At 37.5% G+C, this 27,391-nt stretch overlaps 2 protein-coding genes across 5 annotated transcripts in view; one reads left to right on the top strand and one right to left on the bottom strand.

Annotated features, from left to right (window-relative positions):
* Positions 1 to 338: 338 nt before the first annotated feature.
* KICS2 (KICSTOR subunit 2) lies at positions 339 to 27,391 on the top strand. 3 transcript variants are annotated; one of them, XM_088141780.1, is made up of 4 exons: positions 339 to 662; positions 2,548 to 2,836; positions 3,931 to 4,779; positions 27,310 to 27,391. In XM_088141780.1, the coding sequence occupies exons 1-3, from the start codon at positions 428 to 430 to the stop codon at positions 4,745 to 4,747; spliced, it is 1,341 nt and encodes a 446-aa protein (XP_087997906.1). In that variant the 5' UTR covers positions 339 to 427; the 3' UTR covers positions 4,748 to 4,779; positions 27,310 to 27,391. The 3 variants fall into 3 exon arrangements, with proteins under 3 accessions (XP_087997906.1, XP_087997905.1, XP_007433476.2); XM_088141779.1 differs by lacking the exon at positions 27,310 to 27,391 and adding an exon at positions 14,660 to 15,788; XM_007433414.4 differs by lacking the exon at positions 27,310 to 27,391 and having other exon boundaries at positions 3,931 to 7,792.
* The window catches only part of SRGAP1 (SLIT-ROBO Rho GTPase activating protein 1), a 113,396-nt gene continuing 102,237 nt past the window's right edge, over positions 16,233 to 27,391 (bottom strand). For both annotated transcript variants that reach the window (XM_088141777.1, XM_088141778.1), the window contains exons 19-22: positions 23,478 to 23,658; positions 22,540 to 22,674; positions 21,855 to 22,200; positions 16,233 to 17,963 (exon numbers count right to left, since the gene is read on the bottom strand). In XM_088141777.1, the coding sequence (XP_087997903.1) occupies positions 17,586 to 17,963; positions 21,855 to 22,200; positions 22,540 to 22,674; positions 23,478 to 23,658 (1,040 nt within the window). In that variant the 3' untranslated portion in view covers positions 16,233 to 17,585. The remainder of the gene's footprint in view (positions 17,964 to 21,854; positions 22,201 to 22,539; positions 22,675 to 23,477; positions 23,659 to 27,391) is intronic.

Raw genomic sequence — 27,391 nt, 5'->3', positions numbered from 1 at the left:
TTTTTTCCCCATGCTTTTCACTCCCCCTTGGGTTTATTGCCAGTTGGATCGATTCCTTGATGAAATCGGCATCCAAAATAAATGCTGTACATATATTTATAATACATATAAACCTTCGCTCTTCCCTCAGCTATGCCATATTAACTGAAGTCCATCCACGGCAACGGCCAATAACTGAATCGATCAATTACTTCGATGGCTACCCCGTTGCCACGCCCTTCCCGTCCCTGATAGGTCACGTGGGGCTAAGCCTTTCAAAACCGCCTCTCCGGAATGGCTCCTGAAGGGGAAGGGGTGGAGCTTGCGCATGTTGTGGGCTTACCCCCCGCTCACGTGATTGTCGTTCCTCTGGGTCTGGGTCTGGGTCTCTCGCTGGGCGCCAAGGCTGGCGAGCGGAGGCGGCCGCGACCGTCGCGGCGGGCGGGGAATGGGGGAGCCGATGCCCGTGGGAGCGCCAGTGCCGGTAGAGCAGGCAGTGCTGGAGACGTTTTTCTCTCATTTAGGCATCTTCTCCTACGACAAGGCCAAGGACAATGTGGAGAAGGAGCGCGAAGCCAACAAGAACGCCGGGAGCAGCTGGCTTTCGCTCCTGGCGGGGCTGGCCCATCTGGCGGCGGCTGAAAAAGCCTACCATAGCATGACCTTCCTGGGCCAGAAGCTAGGTACCCAAACCTCCGGCTGCTGCTGCTGGGCGTTGCAGTCCGCCTTCCCCCTCCCCTCCCCTCCCCTCCCCATTTTGCTTCGGGGGCGCTTCCCTGGGAAGGAGTCCTGAGTCACGGGCATGTCATCCCTTGCAGGGCTAAAGGAAGACGGCGTAGGGCCGGGGAAGTTGGTTAAGCCTGGGGAAGAAGCCTTTTCTTCATCTGCGAAGCATCTGCTGAACCCCGTTCAAGGCTCGCCAACAGCCAGTGCTTGAATCCCGACTTTTCTTACAGAGCCGGTTCAGATTTCCAAATCCGTGTATTTCTGAACACGTGTCTGAAGCATCATTTCTCCTTTAGAATGACTTTTGCACACCTCGCTATCTCTTTTCACGCTCTTCTGCCTCTATAGTGAATACATTTGGGGTTGAGATCTTATAAGATATACCTCACTGTCTTTGGTACTTTTGCTTACGGTGTGGATGTGCTGACAGAATGTACAGATTACACAGAATAGTTAGAGTTGGCTTGAACACAGAACAGAACAGTATTTTTTTTCCTTACTTTTCTGGTTAACCACGTGGCTTCCATGTAGAATGAGATGTGCTGCCCATTTTCACACAGTCCTAAAAGCCCTTTTCTTTTACAGAATCTCATGGGATGCCCCAAACAGTTCTAGAGAAAGCTAGTAGGCAACATTTTGGACAGTGAATTTAAATTTTGTCAAATTTAAGTTTAGCTGAGCAAAAATGATAACTAAAAGTTTCTTTGGAATGAGAGTGTAGCAAATACTACATGCGATGAATGTAGTAAGAATGCAGTGCAAATTTTATTCATATTTTTAAGGCTAAGTAGCACTTGAAGTCTAGATGTGTTAATATTATCAATAGGCTTTGTTCTGGAAATGCTTATATATTATATTGCTTTATGTATGTGGCATGGATGATCATTACCATTATCAAAATTTCTAGTATTGCCTAACATGCACTAAGGATTGCCCAAGAATAGTAGAACAGAAATCCTGGGTTAGAGACACGTAATTAAAAAAAAAGGGTAGGGATCAAAGGGAGAAAGGAAGTTGGAGGGAGAGATTAAAACTATGTAGCAGTTAGAAGAGAGATTATTAAAAGAAAAAAAAGTTAATAAATAGCTTGGTAATAAGAAAATAACTGGCACATTCTGAGGGAAGTAATAAAAATGTCTTAGTATTTAAAGTAAGGTAAAGCAAGAAAGCAACAAAAGAAGTATACTTCTAGTTTAAAATTTGGTTCTAAACCTGCAGCTACATAGAGTTCTACTTTCATGGAATGATTATTTAATTCTTTGTGGTTCCTATTAATCTTGTCAGATGTACTATGTCTGCTGGGGAAAATGTTTTTTTTCTTCCCTTTAAAAAAATAGAACGTGCTTGTTTGCTTTTATGGGTTTATATGCAGGTCTTCTGATACATATGGCTATGATCTTGACTGTACAGATCACATTGCAATACAGCTTTATAAAGTTTCTTTCATCTTCTGCTTGATCAAAAAGCTGAACCATCTAGAGCTTTTAGCAGAAATGTGAAGTATTAACATGTAACAATGGCTATTTATATTAATTTCCCAGGAAAGATGTTGTTTTTAGTTACAATTAATCTTACAAGCAGATTTCTAAATATCATTGGAAACAAAGGCTGGATTTTGGGAGATCAATTATCTTTTGATTAATAGATAAATCATATTGATAAATCAATATAAGTTCCTATTTATGAATAGCTATTAAGGAATAATGAAAACAGCCATTAAAGTGTGCTCTTGAATGTGTAATTGATAATAAACCAAAGGAAATTTGCATGAATATTACATTATTCTTTGTAATTCCATCCCTATCTTTGAGTAATACCCTGTTCTTTAACAACAAATTATAGGTGGGCAGTCATTCTTCAGCCGGAAGGATTCTATACGAACAATATATACATCTCTGCATAATGAACTGAAGAAAGTGGTAGCAACAGGTCGGAATGCAGTGGGAGGAACAGCTCCTCACCTAGAAGAACTACTTTCTCACCTTTCTGAACAGCTATGTTTCTTTGTCCAGGCTCGGATGGAAATTGCTGACTTCTATGAAAAAATGTATAGCCTCAGTACCCAAAAGTATATAAACTCTGAGGAACTGATAAATGTCTTGGAATCCATCCTCAAAAGATACAGCTCAAGGTTAGTGCATGTACATTGTATGCTGTGGCTATCTTTGGATGTCTGGGAATCTGTAAGATCCTTGTCAGTGAGGTAAAAGTGGTAACAATACTCTCATGTTGAGCTCTTGGTGACTGTATACACATTATTATTTTGGCAACAGTAAGGAAGTGGCTTACTATGCTTCCAGGATGTTTTTAAGATTTCCCAGACTAGCCAATAATGCTAAAATTCCCCAATTATCTACTATCTAAGCTCTAATTAGGACCCACCATACTTAACTTTAGAGATCGGCCACTGGACAAAATGAAAGCATGTTTTAAATTCCAGAAATTAAGAGAATATTTAGTTCCCACTGTTGCAGAATATGTAACATGTTCATAATATCAACAGAGTCTAGGCAATTAGTTTTTTAATATTCAATTATATATATTAGAATATTGTTGTAATTTTATAGCAAATATATCAGTTTTCATATTTACATTTTTAACCAGAAAATCAGTAAATGTGTACCCAGTTGTTTGGATGCAAGACATAATCAGACTTATGATCGGCACAAAACTGAAATGCGTATACTATAATATAAATGTAGGCCAAAATGTGGTTTTTCTAGGCAAAAGTGTTTTCGAGGAATGGGGAGGAAGAAAAAGTGATGTCATGTAATTTAATTACATAGCTGATGCTGACCTTAGGTCTTCTCTCTTAGGTGACTGGAGTGAATTCTGTTCTTAAAACTTAAGAGTTCTGTAGATACACACATGAATGAGATGGGATGATAATGAGTGTTGGATGTGGTCTTTTGAGTTGATGTAAATTCAGTAAGTGGAATAAGAATGATCATTCAGCATACTTGATGCGTGATTGTTGTAATAAGTATAGAACTGCCTAGTAAATATTTAAATTTTGTTAGAAATAGTGAAAAAAGTATGGTATTACAATGTTCATTAATTGATTGCTTAGAAATAATATCAAGGAGTAATGGCATTCTGCTTCATACTATAAAAGATGTACTATAAATAATAAATATTGATAATAAATATATAATATATTATAAATAAAATAATAGATTGTTGAGATCATGTCTTCTATATACTAAATTGTTTTCCTTTTTCTAGATTTCATCATCCAATCCTTAGTCCTCTGGAGGGTAGTTTCCAGTTAGAAACTGATGTGCTTATGCATCTTCTGAAGGCTCAGGCACAGATCTCTGAGTGGAAGTTCCTCCCATCCTTGGTCCACTTGCACAATGCTCATACAAAGCTACAGACATGGGGACAGATTTTTGAGAAGCAGCGGGAAACAAAGAAACATCTCTTTGGTGGCCAGTCTCAGAAAGCTGTTCAACCTCCACACCTTTTCCTGTGGCTAATGAAGCTCAAAAATATCCTCCTTGCGAAATTTAGCTTTTACTTTCATGAGGCACTTAGTCGACAAACAACCTTATCTGAAATGAAAACTTTGACTGCAAAAGCTAATCCTGATTATTTTGGGAAAATCTCCAGTTTCATCAGGAAATACGATGCTGTTAATGTTTCATTAATCTTTGACAATCGTGGCTCAGAGAGCTTTCAGGGACATGGTTATCATCACCCGCAATCCTACAGGGAAGCCCCAAAGGGTGTAGACCAGTATCCAGCAGTGGTATCTCTGCCCAGTGACCGGCCTGTCATGCATTGGCCTAATGTCATTATGATCATGACTGACAGAGCTTCTGAACTAAATACTTTGGAAAAGGTTGTCCATTTCTATGATGACAAAGTTCAGAGCACGTATTTCTTAACCCGACCTGAACCTCATTTTACCATTGTGGTTATTTTTGAATCCAAAAAGTCTGAGAGAGACTCTCATTTTATCTCTTTCCTCAATGAAACTTCCTATTCTCTTAAGAACTCTAAAGCTTTTGCAAGCCTGAAACCTGGATCCAAAGGATAAGAATACTAACTATTAAGACAAGATAGACAACGGTAAGACAAGATCCAGGCTTCCAGAAATATGCATTTGTGTATGTTGTCATTCTTTTAAAAAGTATTTTAATAAGTATTTAATGATGAAAATTAATATTTAATAACCATTTTTGGAATAGAAAGTCAATTATATAGAATTGAATGGGAACATGATAATTACACAAATGTGCACTAAAATTATCAGTCTGATGTTTTGATCAACTTCTTTCTTATTTTTTTAAAGTCTGTGACACTTCATTGTCCTTGCATAAATGGAATATATGCACTTTATCTTTTGTTATTTCTTTAGCATCTGCTGAAAATGTGGTTATAGATTTCAACCTAGAGCCCAGGTCTTCTCTTAAAGTATTTTAGTCATATTCACTGGAAAATGTTAGAACTTGGATTGAAGTAATTGCAATAAATTAAATGCATTGTATAATGAAATATTTTATTTTTCCATTACTACTGCAGCTTTCAAATAGTTGTACAAGCTTGGTCTGGTATTCTGTGTCTTTTTAATGTGATCCCAGTCTTGAAGGTCATTATTCTGGAATTCCTGACAGAAGGAGAGACTGTTTCGTGTATTTTAAAGCAAGGTTGGGAAGCAGTAGCTTTCACTTCTAAAACTAAGTACAGTGGTACCTCTACTTACAAACACCCCTACTTACGAAATTTTCAAGATACGATCAGCTCCGGCCCCAAAAATTTACCTCTACTTACAAACTTGCCTCGACTTACGAGCCATTTTCTGCTCGTGCCACGTGGTCCGCGGCCATTTTTCCGCCCGTGCCACGTGGTCCGCGGCCATTTCCCGCCCATTCCACGTGGTCTGCGGCCATTTTCCACCCGTGCCACGTGGTCCGCGGCCATTTTTTTCCGCCCTGCTGCATGGTCAGCCGCCATTTTTCCGCCCCTGACGCGTGGTCCGCGGACGCTGGAACGGATTAACGGTAATTACATTGAACCTTATGGGAAAATTTACTTCGACTTGCGACCAACTCGAGTTGCGATCAGAGTCATGGAATGGATTAAGTTCGTAAGTAGAGGTACCACTGTACTGAGAGATAAAAAGCAGAATTCTTCATTAAATTAATATCATTCATTAAAATTTAATTAAAGATTTAAAAAAATAGAAGCATCAGGATATGGAAAAAGACAAAGGGATCTGTATTATAGAAATCTGGTAAAATGAGGACAAAATTTAGCATTTTAAATATTCTGATTTCTAAGTACTAACTAAAATAATGCATGCTATATTGGCTCTGTTTGGATTATTGTATTTCAGATTAATAAGATAAATTATGTATGAAAACATTTTGGTTAAGCAGTTTGGTTAATAGTTTGTATAGGCAGGCAAACAAATCAGCTCTTCTATTATCTATAGTTTTCCATTTCGTTTAAGGTACAATTAACAGCTTCAAAGCAATCCTGGATATTAAGCCATTGGATTGGATTAGAATCTTGGTTTATTTAAGTTGCTCTTTATTATACAACATGGAAAACAAATTAATAGAAGACTTTCTGATTTGTTTGCCAGTTCACGTAAAGAAATAATGTACAGCTGAAACAATCATATCCTAGCTAATTAAACTAAGACATGATTGTTTAAATTAAACTATTTTCAATACTTCAGCTACATTTCACAGATAATTGGCATCCACTATTGTGAGTGGAGGAGTGAGAAAATGTACATCATGTCATTGCAAGTCAAATCACTCATGCCTCACACAGACTTGTGTCTGATGTTGTAATGCAAATATGAAATGGCAGAGCTTGCATCATGTCATCATACATATTTTGGCATCATTGTGGCTAGCTGTGGGTGCCTATGGATAACAGAATAGTTCTGTTGCATGAAACCATAAATCTAATCCTGTTCCTACCTAGATGTTTCTGGGAAGCCCACAAACAAAATGTGTAAGTGACAATTTTTGTTCATTATTTGCAAAGTATTATTGGGATGCAGAGTACCTGAAAACATTTATTTTTATATTTATACTACTACACTGCCTCAATCCAATTGGATTCTAGGTGCTTTGTAGTATATATAATAAAATACAATATATCAATACCATAGAGCTAAGTCCTACACTGGCAGCTCAGGAATGAACCCTGAAATGCTCTCTGGAAAAGCCAGGTCGTTACAACTTCCTAGAAGGCTATAAGGGTGGGAGCCTTACCTTGGAAGATAAAGGTAAGCTGTTCCATTGGAGGGAAGCCCCTACAGAGAATGCCTACCATTGGGCCTCTTCCCATCACTCCACCTGGTAGATAGGGAGCCTGGCAGGCATTCTCTGACTATTTGGAATGGATAGGTAGTATTTATCAGGTGCTATAGTCTGTTAAATACTATAAAGACCTGAGCCATTAAAGATTTTACAGGTTTGCAACTCCCATAGCAACTGTGTAGCTCGTAAGCGCTTTAGAGTGACCAGCAAACATGCAGGCTTGTACTTTATCATGTACCATCTGACATTTTTAGGTGGTATTCAAGGAAAGCCCCATGTAGAGCGAATTACTGTAATGAAATACTTAGCTTATACCTGGTGCTAAATATACTGTTTCAGTTATTTCATTTCCTTTATTTATTTTTTTAATCCACTAAATTCTTGCCAGTCATCAGAATAGCATTAAGCAGTTATCTGCAATGGGAGCCAGGACTGATGGATGTCAGCTAGGAAGTATGGGTGAACATGCTTCTTTTAGTCTAACTTTAGAACCAATACAGATGAAAAGAATGAGAATATAATTGTTCTGTTTCTGAAACATCATATGTCTATATCCCCTTGATCTTAGATTGTGGATTTAATATTAGGACAAGAACAATACACATGTAGAGCTCCACAGGGTACTTTTGAAAATACACAGAAGTAAAATGGCTGTCCTGCTTTATCTAGGTGCAGCAAACAATGGTTTATTTGTTTTGGACGTGATAGCATTTCTTCTAAGTTTATTTTGGAGATAGATTAATTTTGAGAAGAGATAAATTGCCACTGCTCTGAGACAAAAAATATAACATTTGTAAACTGCGAGTATCTTCTCTCTTACTTTCCAAGTGTAGTATTTTAGATGTGAGGAAAGGGGAGGAATTCAATCCCTCATTTGCTCAGAGGAATAGTTGATTGTAAATAGTTAAAATTTTATTTAACAATAACGTTGCATGAACAGATAATATGAAATATAGTTTGCCTCTGTTTATTGGTTCATCAACCAAAACTACTCCTGAGTGCTTTATCACAGAATGATTGTCACAAGGACAATCCTGCATTTTTCTGTTTTCCTATGATATATACTAGTTTCCCCTTTTTTACCTTATCTAATTGTTTCCTGCCTCTCTCCTCTTCCACTTCTCTTAGCTTTTTTTTTTTTTGATGTTTTCCTTGTAGAAATTAAAGAGTGGCCAGCTAACTCTTTAATTGCACAGCCTTGCAGGAAATGTAATTTTAAATCTCTGAACGAACGTTATACTTAATGTTATTCTTAAAGATAACATGTTAATGTAGATATATGAAAGTATATTTTTTCCAATAATTTTATTGAATTACAAATAGAATAAAAACTAGTACAAACTACAAAAAATATAGAAATAGAAAAAGAAATATACAAAAAAAGAAAAAAGTGTAAAAAAGAGAGAGAGAAAAAGGAACTTCCCCATAATTCATCTCTTAACTAAAAACAGAACCCAAAAGCTTCGACATTCGTTCTTTATCAACAAAAGTCCAGTGAGGGAAAACAGATATAACTAATTTTCTATTTTAACCTTGATTGAATAAGCCAACCCTGTACTCATTCCCTGAATTTTTGACAATCTTGATTTTTAACCCCTTCAAATATAATCCTAGAGCTGGTTTTCTATTCATCTTTTTTTTAACCCAAGAACCTTTCAAAACTTTACATCCAGTACGTAAAATTTGTCCTTTTTTTTTTTTTTTGTCACTTCTCATAAAGTCCTTCAACACTTTAGCAGACCTCTTTTGTGGATCCAGTAAGAAAAAATTATCCAAATCGCTTTTCTGGTTTAATAATTGTACATCTCCTTTAAGCAGTGAAACATCCATTAGTTCTATTTCCATATTCTTATAATGTACTTGACACATTTAAATCCACATTCAAATTAATTTCAAACTCATTGGTTGTAGCTTGTTCTTCTTCTATAACTTCACTGACATACAATCTATCATATGAAGTAATTTTAAAGACCAGAATTCAAAAACATCCATCAAGGACTTCAGCTCCATTTTTTCTTGTTGAAATGAATTTATTATCCTCTAGCTCCTCTAGTATCCAAACCTCAAGGTCCCATTATCATGTTTCCTCTTTAAAAAGCCCATACAATCACCATTTCCCACAGGAATAATTATTCTAATTAATTCAAAGCTATAATTCCAAATCCATCTGGAACCTTAATTCATTGTAAACTCTCTAAAATCCATATTCTAAGCACCCTTGTGGTGTTTAATTTAAAAAATAATATTTTTCCAGAACTTTTAAAATATTTAAAATCTTTATCCAAGGAGAAGGCAACTCACCTGATGAATGCGGCAAAATCTTGCCAATCCGAAGGACCTTAATAAATCCAGAACAATGAAAAAATAATCCAAAAGGTGATTAAGGAATGAAGCTTGGTCGAGCTTTATGTCCTTAAAAGGCTGTGTTACAAGTATGAGCTTGATGTTTTCCCATTACTCCCAGCCACTCAACTCATAAAGTGATCACAAAACAACGATTCCTGCAGTATACTTATGAGGACCGGCTGTCCGGGGTCATATGAGTTATCTCAATGATATCCCCTTCCTCCAGAGAGATTTTGCCTGTCCAGATCCTGCATCGAGCTGTGATTTTCCTTGTAAATGCAGTCCCACTGCCAGCAGGACGTTAGCTCACCATGGCACTCACAGGAAGTGTCCCAGATGTAGATGTATGAAAGTTTATATGCAGTAGCACTTCCCCATTCAAGGGTGCTGTGCAACTTGGGGATCCTCCTGGACTCACAGCTCCCACTCAGTGAGCAGGTGGCAGCTCTGGCCAGAAAGGCCTTCATCTGGTGCATCAGTTCTGCCCCTTACTAGATCGGGGGGTCCTTCAGACAGTCACTCATGTTGTTGTAGCCTCATGGCTAGACTACTGGGGCTGCCCTTGAAGACCATTCGAAAATCAACTGATCCAGAACGCAGCAGCGTGAGCAGTGATAGGCATAACTTGGTATGCCTATGTAACATCTCTGCTTCGCAATCTGCATTGGTTGCCAATTTGCTTCTGGGTGAGATTCAGGCTGCTGGTTGTTACCTATAGGGCCTGAGTACTTGAAGGAACTCCTGTCTCCCATTGTATCTGCCCAGCCAATCCGATATGGCAGGCTTGGTGTGCTCCTAATTCTTTCAGTTAATGCCATCTATTAGGACCCTGTACGTGGGCCTTCTCTGTTGCAGCGCCTGCCCTTTGGAATGAAGTTTTCCCTGAGATGTGAACAGCCCCCGCTTTGCTGGTGTTTCAAAGGAGCCTGAGGACCTGGCTCTTTATCCAGGCTTTGGTGAGGATGACTGAAACCTCCTTTTAACCTAGGTTGTTTTGTTTTGTTTCCACCTGGTTTGTTATCCTGCCGTTTCTATCCTTCTGTTTCTTGCCATTTTTCTTGCCTTGTTTTTCATGCTTTAAATCATTTGTAAACTGCCCAGAGTCACTAGAAGTCAGGCAGCATATACATGTAATAAATAACAATAGTATCTATACATACAATCCTTTCTTTGTCCAATCTGATCACATGTTATTTCTCTATCGATCACCTTAAATGTTTTCTCTTTTAAACAGACCCCACTGCCTTAACAGAAAATCAGTTGTGAACCCTTGTAGACATTTTACAAAAATGTACCTAGTTTGAGGGTTGCTCCACTGCTGTGCCCTTTTAATGCCGCTCTTCCCCTGTTGGGTTTCCTGGGTTCCTCCTTGATACCACTACCTTCCTGGTTATTTAATTTTCCTCATTCAATTTTAGTTTCATCTGACTACTTAGAAGGCAAGCACTATTCTTCTGCTTCTAGTGGTTGGTACAAAACTTCTGAGCTCAGGCGGGAAATGAAGGCAAATCCCTGTGCTAGTTGCTCAAAATAAATAATAATTAGGAAGGTCAGGGGACCTTAGTAGATCTTAGCACAATGTCCAATATTGCAAATATGACATTGAGAACTATATTGCTGACTACAGCAAAGGATGGATTGATTGGTGCAATTAAGAGGAAGTGTCCAAATTGTTCCTTGGTGTCTTGAAGTTTATCATGATAACAGCCATTCCAGACATCCCCTTAGGTCTGAAGTCATGCTAGCCAACGTTTGGTAATAATTGTATACTATCTTATCCATCATGATGACTGGGAATAGTTCATTACTGTTTTCACCCAAAAGATCCATGGAATATATATGTTCTAGTGCTGGAGGAAAGGCAACGTACATTTTTCAAGAAAAATGAATTAAGACAGGACATTTATATGGGGGTATAGCATTAAATATGTCATGAGCTCTTGCAGTTTCTAGGATGCTGGTGCTACCACAATCCACACAGTAAATTGCAGCATTCTTCTTATTTGACGAATTAATTGCATTTCCTTAGTGTGGTTACATATTGCAACTAGGTACTTCAGACTTGCATGACAAATGTCTTATCAACTGTACTGCATTTATTGCTTGAACAGTTGTCTAGAACACCCCTTTGGGATCTGAATAATTGACTGCTGCTATGTAACCATGAACATGTCAGATTTAAGTGTTGAGATGCTTTTTTTTATTTTAAATTTTATTAAAATAAAATTGAATTATTAAACAACTTTCCAAGGACAAACATTAAAACAGAATAATCTGAACACTTTTAAATGCCATTTTAGCAGATTGTCTTAAAAAAATGAGGACATCCTGGTAATACATAATATATACTCTACCACAACAGACAATTATTTTCTTCCCTGACTGCAACTATGGCTATTTTGCTGGTGGTTGACAGTAACAGCACATGCTGTCAAAATCCACAGAATTAATGCTTGCTTTGGGTTGATGTCAGTTTATTTTTTTTAAATCTCTATTTAAATAGGTTTTAAAACAATTATTGGAAGTACATAATTTGCTTTACCTTTGTTTTTTTAGGGCAGGTTTGGTTTGAATGACTGCTGATAATTTGTCCATCTTTATGCAGGCAAAATTTGCATTTAAGGATGTGGAAAACTCACAGATTTGGGAATAGAACATTCTGGGGACACCGAAAAGTACTGTTTCCCCTCCAGACCATGTGAACTGTCTCTGGACCTTTCTCTAAGGGTAGCTCAGTGGCCAAACTGCCCCCTGAACAACATGATCCAGAGAAGTTTCACATGACCAGGAGAAAGAACAGAACATTTCAGAGTTTATTTAAATTTGTTATAGCTGCCTAACTGATGGATGCTGGGTGGCATACAAAGCCGAAGTAATTCATAAAAACAGATAAAACATAAAACCACATAGACAGCCTGGACCAAAACGATCTAAAAGTGACACAAATCACAAAACAAGTCCCCCGACCCCCATACATCAATCCCAGGCCTGGGACCTAAGCCAGGGTTCAGGGGCTTTCCTAGGAGAGAGCATGCAGTCCTTATCTCTGGGGAGATGCTGCTCCAGAGGGTGGAGGTGCCACAGAGAAGCATGCTTTCTTGGTTCCACAAGGTGACAGCATTTAAAAGGGGACCTGGAGTGCACCCATTCTGCCAAAATGTACGGGGCCAATAGAAACCGTTGGAGACAAACGGTCTCTCAGGTATCCAGGTCCTGTGCCATACAGGGCTTTATAGGTAATAACCAGCACCTTGAATTGCACTTGGAAGCTGACTGGCAACCAATGCAGCTCACACAGCAGTGCTGACACATTGGTACCCATTACTCCTTATGCTACTCCATTTTGAATCAGCTATAGCTTCTAGGTTATCTTCAAGAGCAGTTGCACGTACAGCACATTGCAATAATCCAGCTGTGAGGTGACCAAGGCATGAGTAACTGTCTGAAGGGCCTCCCAATTGAGGAAAGGGTGCAACTGGTACACCAGCTGAACCTGTGCAAAGGCCCTCCTGGCCACTGCCACCTTTGAGCAGTAGCTGCAAGTCCAGAAGGATCCCCAAGTTGTGCATCAGTTTTGAATGGGGAAGTGCATCCAAGACCAAATGATGGTAACATCCCTAATCCTGGGGACCAGTCACAGCCACTCACTCTTGTCAGGATTGAGCTGAAGTCTCTTCTGCCCCATCCAGACCTCTTCTGCCCCATCCAGACACTGGGTCAATACACTGACAGCTCCACCTGAGCAGTTCTCTGGAACATTCCGTTCCCAAACTGGTAAGATTTGCACATTCTTAGTTGCACTCAACGAAATAGTTTTGAGATAAAACTGTTTCTTCCCCAAGTCGATGTTTAAGGGTACCCCAATTTATTGTTTCCCTTGGAACTTTCTGGTTTCACCAAAAAGAACTGATTTGAATCCATATCAGTCTGCTACCTTGAATATTTTTCACCAGGCAAGTTCATAACTATAGACTATGTGGCTGAATTAACACTGGAAGCCTGAATAAAGGAAAATAAGAGATATTCAAGATTTTTCCCCCCCAACCTGTTTATGTTGGTGTATTGGATTACAGTATTCCAGAACGGAGTCCTTACTTACATTGTACTGTCTTTGCCATTTTGAAGCCCATTCATCCAGTTTAGAGAAATTGTTTCACATTCACGATCCCTTCTTGATTTGGTAACTAGGAAGAGTTTGGAATCATCAGGAAACATGGCTAGTTCACTGCTCAGTGTTAACTGCACTTCATTTATATACAAGTGAAAAAACATTGGTCCCAAAATCCATCCCTGTGGGACCCACTTCAGAAATTTCACCATTGAGAATTGCCCATTAATTCCTATAATAAATGCAGTGCTATCTCAGCTCTGCAGTGAACTTGCCTCCTGCAATACAAGCAGCGCTACAAACGCTGAAGCATTTCAAGCATTTTTTAAATCCAGCTTTTATACTGGCATTTCCCAGCCCACCCCTATTCCCATGCCTTTTCTAAAATGGGTTGTTCTGGTCTGTTTTTTGTTACTGTAAATTGATTTAGAACTATTAGTAATAAGAAATGGTATAAAATATTTGTAATAGTTAATAAAACAAGGCAATGAATAATTATGGATAAGCCTGGTAGAAAGTTGGAGAATATTTCAGCAGTACTATCTACATGAAATAGCTGTGTGTGGATATGCAATAACCTCTGGTCTAGTACGCCAAGTCTAGATTTAACATTTTAAGGGTAGTTTATCCAGAGTTTTGACAGCCTTTGTGACTTATATATTCATGGCTCACATTCACATGGACTGGAATTTTAAAAAGTGCTTCTTCAGTTTAAATTTGGGCAGGGAAAGTTCTAGTCTTTTGACAGCAGCCTGTGCACTTCAGAAGTATTAGGTCTGAAGCCGCATCCCCTTCACATGTTGGCTGCCTGCTTAACTTGTGTACTCACGTAAATAAATAACAAACCCTCAAGTAGAGAGTCTGACACTGTAAAGCTACTCTGAAATTTCCATTTAGGAGATGATAGAGCACAAAATACAAATTTGTCACAGCTGTGACAAGCAGCTCTTATTTACTGAACAGGGAGAAAGGATTTAGAGGGCATCCAAGAAAAAAAAATGACTGACAGACATCATTCAACAAAAACATACTCTGACCGAACTATCCTTATTTATTATAAAGTTACACTATGAGAAACAATTTTGAAGGTATATGGTACATGCCAAAAATGTACAGTACTATACATCAAAGTGCATTGTCACAACAGCTTAACAGTACGCTTTCTTCTTTTTCTTCTTTCAGGACTGTGCAATTGTAACTCCTTTTTTTTTTCCAGAATGGAAGTAATGTCATGGGAATGCAGCAGGACAAAAGCAACAGAACATGGAAATGGAAATGCAATAGTACAAGAAGCTAAGCCAAAGCAGCTTCTCTAAAAATGTAAAGGCACTTTCACATGTACATACTTACAGATGTACATTGACACAATTAGGTAACAGTCAACAAGCAGGAAGCTACCAGCACTGCAATCTATCTAACTGACAGTCAAAGACAATACTGACTTGATTAGTACAGAGGCATTTAGCCTTCACTATGCCTGTAGTTGTATCCATGTCTCCTTTTACATATCCACTCACTATACTTGAAGTAGCTACAACATACCATCAAACTACACACATTTTAACTCAAGTGAATGCTCCAACTAGAAGCATTCACTAAACTCACTGTTCCTAATATTTTTCTTCACTAAACAATTTCTAATATAAGCAGTATGGAGGCCAGTACAGTTATATTCAGACATACAGAATTTCCCTATGCACTTTCAAGATACAGGCACTCACCTTAGTTACGCCATATGGCCTGTTAATAACAACAATCACTAGGCTAGAATGCACTTAAAAGAAAGCTGACATTTTCAAGTTTGTCCCACAGGTCTCAGATTTGGTCTAGTTAAGCAAATAATTTCCAACCTTATACGGGTCACTGCTGTGTTTCACACATTTAGTATTAGCTGAAGCCTCATTACTGAATTTGTGATCTTAATTAAGTTTCTAGGGTGAAGACACGTCATCGTTCATTTTCGTGACCCCACTGGAAACTATGAAATTTTGTATTGTTTCAGTCCATTGAAGCAAACAAAATAATTCAGTATACCACATCTGAAAATCTCTAAGTGGATTCTTTATCTCATATTAATGAATATCATTAATTTCTAATTTTGTTTGTTAAATAGCCATTAACTACATCATCTGGGGCACACAACAATTGGTCCCAAAAAATTAGGCTGCAAGCTTTACAAAATATAATACTTAACCGTTTTCCTTTAAATCAGAAATAATTATTGAGCAGCTGATTGACAATACATTGGGAAAGAGAGCAATTTTTGCAGACTTCTTCGCTAGACATAATTTTATAAGTTTTATCATGAATGATCACTTAACAAAATGAGTCAACTTCACATAGTAGCAGGGAACAATGCCTTTCAAATGTTATACAGTAACAAGTCTTTTCACATGTTGGCTAGTCTTATACCTTTTAGATTTCATATAGTGTAAGAAACCAGAGAAAAATATTCAACTGGAAGAACTGCAAGTTTCTATTGTGACAAGAGCTATGTGAAAATAAGCATTTGGATTCAATTTTATATGTGTTGATGGATATAAACTGACTCTTCCCCCTCCCCACATTTCCCCAGACTAAATTTTTAATTTTTTGTTAAATTATTTTTGATGAATAACAGACAATAAAATCTCCTTTAGAGTGCAAAGGTAACCTATAAAACATTCAGAGAAATGACATGGCTTAGTGTCAGTTGAGATAGGTCACATATAATAGAAAAATTCCTAATGATGTAGCACTATGAAAGTTCAGAGCTTTCATTCACACATGAAAAAGGTACTGATGTAATTAGAAAAAAAGTAGTTCTGACACATTTTATTCAGATTGTAGAACAGTAGAAAACAATGTTTTGTCCTGTGAGTAAACTCTTGCTTTAATTAAAGGAGCTATTCCAGTTGAAAAATAGATAATTCAATTTAAATAAACTAACAAAAAGAACACACTTTATTTGTATGCACTGTGTTTCATAATCTTGAAGATACAGCAGCTTTAAACTATTAACAAGTTACTCATTTTCTCTGCAACTGTTCAGGAATGTTTTCCTACAGATCATTGGTTAACTAAAACTTTCTACCTGCACAATGTCCAAACAAGTGGCTCATAGGAATGTAAACAGTTTTTGAGCTGAATTGGTAGTGAAGAGTTATATGAGAGATTCAGTGGCAAATGTCCAGTTTTATTGCAGTGCAATAGGCCTGAGTGGAGGCATTAGAAACAATTCCACTGAATAGCTTTCCTCAGTACAGAGTTTTTCAATTGTGTCAGAATACAACTCTCATCATTCCTGGTCAGTATGGTGAAGGTATCTACTGGATACCAACCAGAGGAAGACTCTAATTGTCATTCTGACCACAAACTTTCACTGATTTAGAAAACTGCTGTTTCCTAGAAGCAATTTAATTCCTCATATCCTACCAGTGAGCTGCACTAAGACTGTCACATGCATACTGAGTAGCTACTACAGAAGGGAATGTCAAGGTGAGCCTCCTTTCTGCATTGACTTTGACAGGCTGCTTAGTAATTCCTAAGATGCACCCTCAGACCTCCTGAATATGAACTGGAACCAGGCAACAACACTAAATATAAGCCCTATTTATGAACAAATTCATTTCAAATAACCATAATTCTTCATGAAGTTTTAAAACTACAGTCAAGTATACATTATTAAATTAATGGGATGCTGGCAGTGACTTGTGGTGCTTTCATTAGAAAAGGTGCAATGTGGAGGTTTCAAGTAAAAGTGTGTATCCCTGTTGCTTTAAAATGGCATACACAACACATGTAATTTTCTGCCTTTCCACAATACATTGGATCATAAACTAGCCATATAGGCTGGGTTTGTGCAATGTGCTAAACTATACCCTCCAACCCAATCTAACCAAGTCAGTATGTTGTACAAATGCACCTACTGGGTCTTTAACTGTGTTAAGCGTATATTGCAAATGTAGACACTGAATGCTCCAGTTTAAAAATTGAACCCAACCCCTATTAAATACCCATGTTAAAGTAGGTAGCTTGAGACTTTAACATTTAAACAACAAACCTCTCATTTTCTAAATATAAACTAATAGTACACTGGAATTCAGCAAACTATCACTGATCCATTCTTTCGGTAGTACACTCCATACTTGGTTTCTTGATTTCTACATCGTGCAAGACTTGTCAGCTGGGCCTTGGGAAGGAGAAGAGGGACCTATGCTTGGGTTTGTTTTTGGAAGAACTATGGGCTTTGGTCTAAGTGCAGGTGGCTTCAGCTGCACCCCCATTCTTGGGGTCACCATGGGCTTGAAGGTACTCATAGTATCACTGGAAGAACTAGTGCTACGGCGAATCTGAGGCTCAGCACTTCTTAACATGATGTTGTGAAGAGGGCTCAAGGATTCTGTTGAGGTGGTGCTGGTGGGAGAATTCTTCATTTGTTCCAAGGTATCAAGGACAACATCTGGAGCATGTTTTGCAGAACTCTGACGTTCCAGTTCCCGAAGTTCATTTAGAGCCGTATTCATTGTTTCTTCAATATCCTGTTAAGAGGAAGAAGCAAATTTGTTGACAATTACTACAGAAATAGGGAAATTCAAGCTTTGTAAATACTCCTTACATTTATATGAAGCAATAGAGACACAGGTAAACCCTGCAGGTGCATGCATGTATGTATGTGCACCCTGAATTATCCACGTATAAAATACAATCACACATAAAATACAATCATTTACTTTGTCTCTCTCATAAACACATATACACAGAAGCCTACCAGCGCTCAATTCAAAAACAGACGAGCTTATAAAATCATATTTAAAATAAAAGAACTAGACATGGATGAAATTATGGAAACCTTGACTAAAAGTACGTTATACTGCAATATTTTATTGTGCATGCCCACTTGTTAGTAACAGTTCTCTATTTTTTTAAATTTGTTGTTTAAATTAAACAGTCCAAAACAAATTAAAATGTTAATGGTGCTTTGAAGTTGACTTAATATTCTGGGTATTCTAAAGTTGACCACTATAAAATGTAGGTGTTGCTCAGCAGTTGGAAGAATGAAAAATCAAAGTTAACATAAGACTTAGTTCATTTACTTTCACTGTGAAAAAGAGGCATTATGGTCCTGCATGCAGAGTTAAAAGGCATACTTATATTTTGGTTTAATAAGATGAGATGTGATCACCCAAACCCTCTGAAAAAAAGAAACAATCCCAATTCCTAAGTTTTACAACCTCAATGAAAAAAAATGAAAAGCAAGGGCAAGTATTTGATAAAAGAGCGATTATATAAGATAAAGTAAAATGGCAGGCCTGAATTTTTGGAGGAAAAGCTTTGAAGTTATAATGATTTTGAAAGGAGAGATAGCTGAAAGAAGAAGCAGGAAAGACCACCCCTGGCAGAGAATTAAAAAGCCTTAACTTGGGAAGAGAGCAAATGACTTTTCATGAAAGACAAAGGAAGAAGGATATATTTATTTAGTTTTCTTTAAAATTGGCTTTGTAGATTAAACAGAGAGAAGGTTTAGCACTGCTTACTCACAACAAGGTGCAAATACATGGAACAATACCAGGTGTTTCCTGCTTGGCTGAAATGCAATACCTCAAAGTTTGAGGACCTTTACAGATAAAGCTTTAAAGCTTTATTTTTAATGTTGCATTTGGGAGCTTCCTTTATGCTTGTGCAGGATGAGGACGGGGGCAGTCTTTCAGATTTAAAAAACTGATATCATCTAAGTGTTTTCAAGCTGTGGCTGTGGTTGTAGCGATATAAGTTCACGTAAGAAGACCCTGATACACTTGCATATGCGTAAGTTAAAAATCTACATTGGAGAACAACTGTTAGAGCTAACATCATTGTGCAATCATGTTCTGCACAGTATTATGTGTGCAGTTAAGATCAGAACCATATTTTCCTTAATAGCAAAATATTGAGAACACAATATAGGAAAGCTGAATTTCGTGCAGAGAGAGAGGGAGGGAGGGAGGGAGAGCGCTTACAGAAATTTATGCAATACTTAAATAAAACTTAGGCACTGATGATCTATTTTTTATATAATAAAAATGTCAATTTATGTAAACTAAAAAGGTCTATCTTTGCAAATAGTAATGCAGCTGCACAAATATGGACAGGGAATTCAGAACTAAGCTACAATTCAGAGAGAAATGAGACAGATAAACAGGTGCTAGAGAGAGATTGATTATGTGCCATCGAGTTGTTTTTGACTCCTAGTGACCACATAGATTTTCTCATGATCTATCCCTAACTTGTTCTTTCAAGTCTCCCAATGGTGTACTCATCGCCACTGTAACTGACTCCATCCATTGCTGCTGGTTGTGCTCTTCTTCTCTTTCCTTCCACCTTTCCCAGCATTAGAACCTTTTCCAGAGAGCTGAGTCTTCACATAATGTGTCCAAAGTAGGATAATTAGAGCCTGGTCATTTGTGCCTGAAATCATAACTCTGGTTTGATTTGTTCAGTGATTCACTGATTTGTTTTCTTGGCTGTCCACAGTATTCTCAGGAGTCTTGTCCAACACCAAAGTTCAAAGGAGTCAATACTCTTCCTGTCCTGCTTCTTTAAAGTCCAGCTTTCACGTCCATAGAGCGTCACAGGGAATACCACGGCTTGTATGATTCTTGATCTTTTTTTTAATAATATTTTATTAAAAGTTTTAACTACAATAATAAAAGATAATACAAACTAAAAAGAAAAAGAAAAATAGAAAGAGAGAATAAAAGGTGCAAGAAACCAAAATAGAAAAAAAAATAGAGAAAAGAAAAAAACCGAAGTGACTTCCTACCCTTATCACAAGTATAAACAATTTCACTATCTCTTCACCTCCTCTTAGTTAAGAGATATAAAACTCTTAATCCCATAATTCAATGCTTAGCTATAGGTAAATCAATAAACAATGTCTTTTCCAATCCAGGTGTCAGCGCAAAGTCCAAACAGAGTCCTAAAATTATCACATTAGTTAAGAAATATAAAACTCATCATTCCATATCTCTCCTAAGCAAATCTAATACACAACATCTTTTCTAGTCCAAATGTCGGCAAGTCCAGAAAGAACCCCCAGAATAACAACATATCCCATTTTATCCTTGATCAAATAATCCAACTTTATGTTCCTTCCTTTTACATAAAAAATCTTGTTCTTAATCCATTTGAATGATCGTTATCCCTTGCCTCAAATTTCTTCAAAGCTTTAACAAGACTCTTTTGTAAGTCCAGCAGGAAAAAATTATTCCAATTACTCTCTTGAATTGGCATTTTTATTTCCTTCTTAATTTTTAGAGCTCATCTGATTTTTTTTGTATATCCAGTGATAAATTCTTGTTCATATTATTTTCCATAATCAAGTCAGATAAGTTTTGTTCCAAATCTTTCTCTGTAACAGCTTCTGGGAATAGGGTGTTCATAAAAACAGACAACATAGCTGACATTGATTCAAATTCCCGATGTTTCCAATATCAAAAATAAATTCTCTTTCCCACGAAAATGCATTTATTCTTTAAAGTTAATTTGAAAGTCTTAATATTCAAAATCAAATATTCCAATGCTTTCTGAGCCCTTAATCCATTTAAAACTTTCTATAGCCAAAACCTTGCCTTGCTTTTTGCTGTTTATTTTGAATTCTTAAAGCTTATAAAGATAGAGTTTCATTTTCTTATATTAAGGATTGAGGACACTCACCCGGTGTTTCCAGCCTTGACATTTTGAAGGTGTCTAACTTTAAAGCAGTTAATAGACAATTTCCAAAGGTAATTGCAAATTTAGTGTCCTTTGAAGACTCTGACTGCAGTTGGAGCAAGAATGGCAAATTCCCTTGTCTCCCATCCACTGGAGACTGCTACCTTGAAGTCTCCTCATGAGGAGCAACCTTATGGAGCGCAATGTGGGCAATTTTGTGTCCTTTCTTTCTCCAGAGAGGGTTGAAGAAGCCGATCTACTCATTGGCTCCTTGTTCTTAGCCACAACTGTCAGCTCTGGTTTTCAGAGTTGTCTTCAGTCTGCCATTCTTCCCCAGAAATCCACACAATTCTGGTCTTTGTAGGTATAGACACATCACAGCATTTGAGTATCTTTTCCAAGGCCTTCATGGCTGCTCTACCAAGTGCTAATCTGTGGCGTATTTCTTGACTGCTTGTTCCTTTACTGTTGATGGTTGACCCTAAAAGGCAGAAGCTATCCATCCAAACCTATTTACAGGATGCTTATTATATAATGCAGCCTTCCCTAACCTGGCATCCTCTGTATGTGCTGAAATTTCAACTCTCAGAACTCCTAGCCAACATAAAAAATACCTGCTTCCACCCCCCCTCAAATTTGGAGATTATCACCCCAGCATATCTGAAGGCTTCCATGATGGTGAAGTCATGCATATTGTGTGACTTCACCTCCCCCATGGTTCATATGTTAACAATACATACCTGAGCAATTGACTCTGGGTCAAGTGGTTTGTGGTCATTGAAAACTGGGTACTGGCCAGATGAGGTTGATCTTCTAATTGGAGGGCTGTCACTTTTTTTCAGTGATTCATGTCTACTAATATTGGTGAGGCTACTGTGGCCAGGTCTCCGTCTCCTTTCTGGGCTATCTGTTGTGAGACTGTGGTTCTGAAGGGCAGCTCGAGAAGTATTGTGACTTGCAATACTGGGGGAAACTAATTCCAATGTGGAATTGGCAAGGCCATGTGGTGGATGAACTGGACAGTGTCCATCGCTGGTCCTGCCAGGACGTCTGCCAGAAAGTGGGAGTTCAGTTCTCTTGCGCTGCCTGAAAGACAAAGGAAAGTCACAGAAGACAAAAGAAAGAATGTGTAAATAATTCCTTCATGACCCACCACCCCAGCAAATGATGGTGCAGCATAACATTGTGTAGAATTTGAACTGTGAAGCAAGTTGCCCCTTCAAATATTATCTCACGGATGAAAACTTCTGGCTAATCATTATTCTTTAATTTCCAAACTCCATGTGCAACAAAACTGATATATCTTATGAAGATGTTGCAGGCATTAGTGAGCTAATGCATGCGAGAAATAAAAGATTTTAATGTTTTGAAGTGCAATAAAAATGAAACAGATTCAATTAATAATAAATAATCAATTATATTTACCTTCCTAAATATACATCAGGATTTCGATCTGTTGGTGAACTCATATCTTTGGAAGAAGATTTGTCTTCGAGTATTGGCCCACTGCTGGTTTCACTATCTGCTTTTTGGCTCAGTGTATCTGAGAACGTATCATCCCTAAACATTAAAAAAAAAACAACTTATTGTTGAGAAATTAGGGTATGTAGCTTTAAAATAAGAAGAGCATGCTCTATTTCAGCCCTGTTTTTTCTATCCCTTTATTTCCATCTAATCTTCTCTTCACTAATAACCGTTTTGCATGGGCATTCACAAGGAGAGGCAATGGGGACAAATGACAAACACTTTCATGGTGATATCATCATGCAAATTCTGTGACTCACATACTTACATCAGAAATCAGTATCCATCATGGCAGTATTTGCATGATGACGTCATTGTGTTTTGTCATTTTACTTTGTAGTTTGCTGTAGTTGCCACTATTATAGTTACTATTTTCAGAGGCATTTGTTAAATGCATAATCAAATGTTGGCCAATATATGGCTACTAAAATCCTCTGGCCAAAGGAATCTCACTTCAGTATTTGGTTTCTGGATACAGACTTCATTTTAAATGTCTCCCTAAATGATTTGATGTATTCAAAATAATACAATCATTTATTAGTTGTTGAGTAAATAAGGTATAACTTCAAATTAGCCTTATAGGAATGCTGATGTTACTAGGCAGGAAACTTGCTTTCTAAGACCCATTAAAATTAAAGATCACAGAACAGGAAATACGCTATCTTATATTTATGAGAGAATAGCCAGGCCTTAACTGCATTTGCAACAGTTTGGCCATAAAGTTTTCTGGTATCTCAGAATATTTTGGAATTTAGAACCTGTAGAACTTCTCCATCAGTGGACAATGCTGGCCAGAAAAGAGTACCTCTGGTATTACAATTCAATTAGCTGTTTCTTACATATCTTGAACCACTATATATTGGTGGGGAACAAGGCCATCAATTCCGTTATGTCTTCCTTCCCACCAGTCATCAGAAGCTCGATGATATAAAAGCAATGAGGCTCCTTTCTTAAAAGAGAGTTCTCGTGCAGATCTTCCAACATAGTCAAACTTGGCTATAGCTTCTATTGGATCACATTCTGTGAAAGACAAACCACAAGACTTTAAAAATAGCTTATAATAGCAAGGGACATGAGTACATAATAAAAATTAGCAAAGCTGAATTAAGAAAGTTATTCTTCAAATACTACATTTTGGGACCCAATAATCTCTGAGGAATAAAGCTAGCTAGCCAGGACTTAAAGACGTCTTTTGATGAAATGCTCTTATACAAATGTATGGTAACATCACCTTAGAATATTGTGCATAGATCACTGTACCTTAAGAAATTCATTACAGAACAGGAAAATAACAAAAAAGCACAATCAAGAAGACTAGAGAACTGGAACATCTACCCTATCAGGAGAGATCAGCCAACTATAGCTCTTTAGATTGGAATGAAGGAACCTAAGAGAAAAGAACATTGAGGTGTACTGTACCAACATACATAATGTGGAGAGAAAGTTGTCTTTCTTCCTCTCTTACGGTATTAGAACTTGGGGTTAATAATTGAAAATAAATGCAGAGAGATTCAGGACTGACAGAAGGAAATACCTTTTTACACATTAAAATTACAAAATTCACTGCAAGCAGTCATGGTAATAGCAATTCGGTATGCTTTAAAAAGGGTCTGAACAGATTCATGGAGGATCAAGCAATAAAGGCTTCTAATACTATGCATGTAAATTACTTCCCAAATCCTAATCAGTATGTCTTCAATACTAGTTCCTGGGAAGCAGAAGTTTAAGTGGGCCATCACTCTCCAGTTCAGGCCTGTGAGTTTCTCCAGTCCAGTTGGCCATAGAATGTTTGCCTACTTAGGCCCATGGCCTGGTCCACCAGGGTTCTTATGTAAGATCTTTCTAAACGTAATACGAAATTTTGTGAAAAGCCCACACAACGCTGTTCTTCAGTAGAAAGTTTCTTTTTCTTTCTTTTTTCCAGAAAAAAATTCTTGGGAACTCTAATAAAGCTAGATGTAAGAAAAAGACTTCCAGATTTGCATATTCTTTTGGTGTTAGCTGCATACACCAAATGAGAAATATCTCTGCCTAAGACTTTGCAATTTTGCCCTCAGGCTTTAGGTTCAGGCCCAAAATCTCTAGAGAAGCCATTTCAGAAATGCCACTAGAACTGTTAAATCTAGCATCAATTTACAATATTTCATGTGATGCAGAATGTCATAATGCCATACAATACAACATAGCTCTTTTGGATAACAATAAAATAACGGTTTCCTCAACTATTTTGTACTTTTCTCCATTTATATGTGTCAATTTAATCCAACATATATAACGTGACAGCATGACATGTGAACAACATCTTTTGCATGAATTCTATTTATCTGTTTTGAGTTTCCTCAGGAAATTCCTTCTGATTTCCTTTGGAAACAGCTATAGTAAATTACTCCATTTGTAAGTGCCTTGTGTTTCAGAGTAAAAGAAAGCAGTTGCATAGTACTATACAATATACAACAACTCTCTATTCCTTTCCCCATATTTCCAGTCTTCAAAACATGATGGGATTGCAAAATTTTCTGGATCAATTGTGCTATTTAAAAGAGAATATTCCACTAAAAAAATTGTGAAACAGCTCCTCCAAATTACCTGTTTTACAAAACTGCATGAATAGAAGCAGGCTTTCCAGGGCTAACAACAACCCGCAGAAGTATTTTAGGATTTGAGTATGAGAAAAATTTAAAATGCATCTCTATGTGCTGTTGTCCTGATCCTGGTTCAGTGTTCCTGGCTTCCACCTGGCTGTTTGCTTGACATATCAATTCTGATATGAAGACCCAAAGCCAGGCAGCACTGTATTGAATAAATTATGCTATTATGAAGAAAATTTGAAGCTGCCCCTCTTCTCAAACACTATGTGTAATTATTTTTATTTAATTTTTAAAAATTGGTTTTAAAGAAAAAATAATCCAGGGATGCTATATGAAATTGTACCAAAAATGCACATTATTTGGTCAAATTAAAGTTCTTGTTAATTTTATTAGGTGCAGCATCTATTTTAATTATGCAGTATCAACAGGATAAATGGTAATGCAGAGAATAATGAAGTAGTTGCAACTGGGGACTGCTTGTTTATGTAGCAGGTATTCCATTGTACACTCATCTCTTTCAGCAAGAGAGAATCCTAGCATTCACATGTTTGTAATAAAATGTCAAGGGTCCTATGGATTCTTAAAGCACTGGCCTTAAAGCAACTGGATTGTGTTATTGCAGCATAAACCTTTATAGGCAAGACCTCATCTTATTAGATGCAAAAAGCCTAAGTGGCTTGTTAGGCATCACCCTAATTTTGGCAAGGAAACTGATCCAGACCTGATGACATCTTGTGGCTTGCCTGGGGAGCTGCTGATACCAGAGTACTTTCACTATCTTTCCTTCTATCTTGCTTCTAGAATTTTTTCATAATATCACAGGTATATGGATGGAGGAGACTCTGTTAATGTTGTCTACTATGAAGTAGAGTAGGAATAAATGGGCAATTACCTCAATGGATGGAGGTAAGAAATTAAATCGGGGTGGGAATTGGTGTTTTTAAAACTTGATCATAAATAATCCTCACTTAAAAGTGAGCAATGAGCAGACCAAGCTTGATTATGGTGGTCAAATCAAAAGAGGATTGTGAAGAGCTCCAGAAGGATCTCTGAAAAACAAGTGAATGATCAAGCAAATGGCAAATGGGGCTTAAAGTAAGTAGGTGTAAAGTGATGCACCTTGAGGAAAAAATCCTAACTTCTCTAATACACTGATGGTGTCTGAACAATATTTAACTAATCAGGAAATCGATCTTAGAGTGATCTACTAAAAATGTCAACTCAGTGTGTGATAGTTGAGAAAAAGGTAAGCTCCATGTTAAAGAACATTGAGAAAGGGAATGATGAGGAAAAGATTTAGAACACGTAAAAGAAAATATTTCTTTATATAGCATATAATTAACTGTATTCATTATTACATGTGGTGATGGCCACTAACTTGAATGCTTTAAAAGGGGATTGGATAAATTCATGAAAAAAATTCATTTCAAGAGCTTTTAGATTTGAAGAATCAATGATATCTCTGAATGGGAGGTAGCATGCTACCATATATAGGTTACAAGGGAATATGGTGGGAGAAGGATATGTCTCCATCCCTTTCTTGTGAGCAAACCAGAGGCATCTGGTGGCTGCTGTGAGAAACAAAATGGTGGACCAAGATGAATCTTGGCCTGATCCGCAGGGTTATTCCAGTGCTGATGCAGCCACCAATAGTTCTGGTTCCTCTCTTGTCAGTGTCATCACATCCTTCTTTAAGTCCTTGCTGTTGGCAAAATAGTGTGCCTGCCTTCTTATCTACAAATTTCAGACAGGTGACTGAAAGAATCAGAGTGCTTTGAGATCCCTGTTTCCAAAGTGTAACAGAACAAGCCTATACCCAAGTCCCATGCACACATGGAGCTGATTCTAGGCTGATCTTCATTATAAGAAAGATGGTGCCTAGAGATCTAGCAGCTTTCTATTGCCCATGAACCTATTAATGCAAGCTGAAAATAAATAATGGTACTGTGCCCTTTATACTGGCAGCAGAAAGTTGTTTTTGCTGCAGAAATTATTAGCACTGACTATGTTAAGCAGTAAAAAAAAAAAAAAAGCAAACAAACAGGTAAGAATATTGTGCCAAAGATTTTTCATTTTTCAACAGACAATGAAAAAATAGCATTTCCTCTGTGAATGGCATACGTATGGAAATCAATACAGACACAAGGTCATGGGAAAGAGCATAA

This window comes from Python bivittatus, unplaced genomic scaffold (assembly GCF_059951505.1).
Source record: "Python bivittatus isolate LINGU-HERP-01145 unplaced genomic scaffold, Pbiv_v1 ctg000330_np1212, whole genome shotgun sequence".
Taxonomy (NCBI): Eukaryota; Metazoa; Chordata; class Lepidosauria; order Squamata; family Pythonidae; genus Python; species Python bivittatus.
The sequence above is the reverse complement of the archived record's forward strand: the minus strand, read 5'-3'. Positions and strand labels throughout refer to the sequence as shown.

Coding starts and splice junctions, on each gene's coding strand:
- KICS2 (XM_088141780.1), top strand. CDS start 428: ATGGGGGAGCCGATGCCCGTGGGAGCGCCAGTGCCGGTAGAGCAGGCA. Junction 663..2,547: donor CTTCCTGGGCCAGAAGCTAG/GTACCCAAACCT, acceptor AACAAATTATAG/GTGGGCAGTCATTCTTCAGC. Junction 2,837..3,930: donor CTCAAAAGATACAGCTCAAG/GTTAGTGCATGT, acceptor TCCTTTTTCTAG/ATTTCATCATCCAATCCTTA.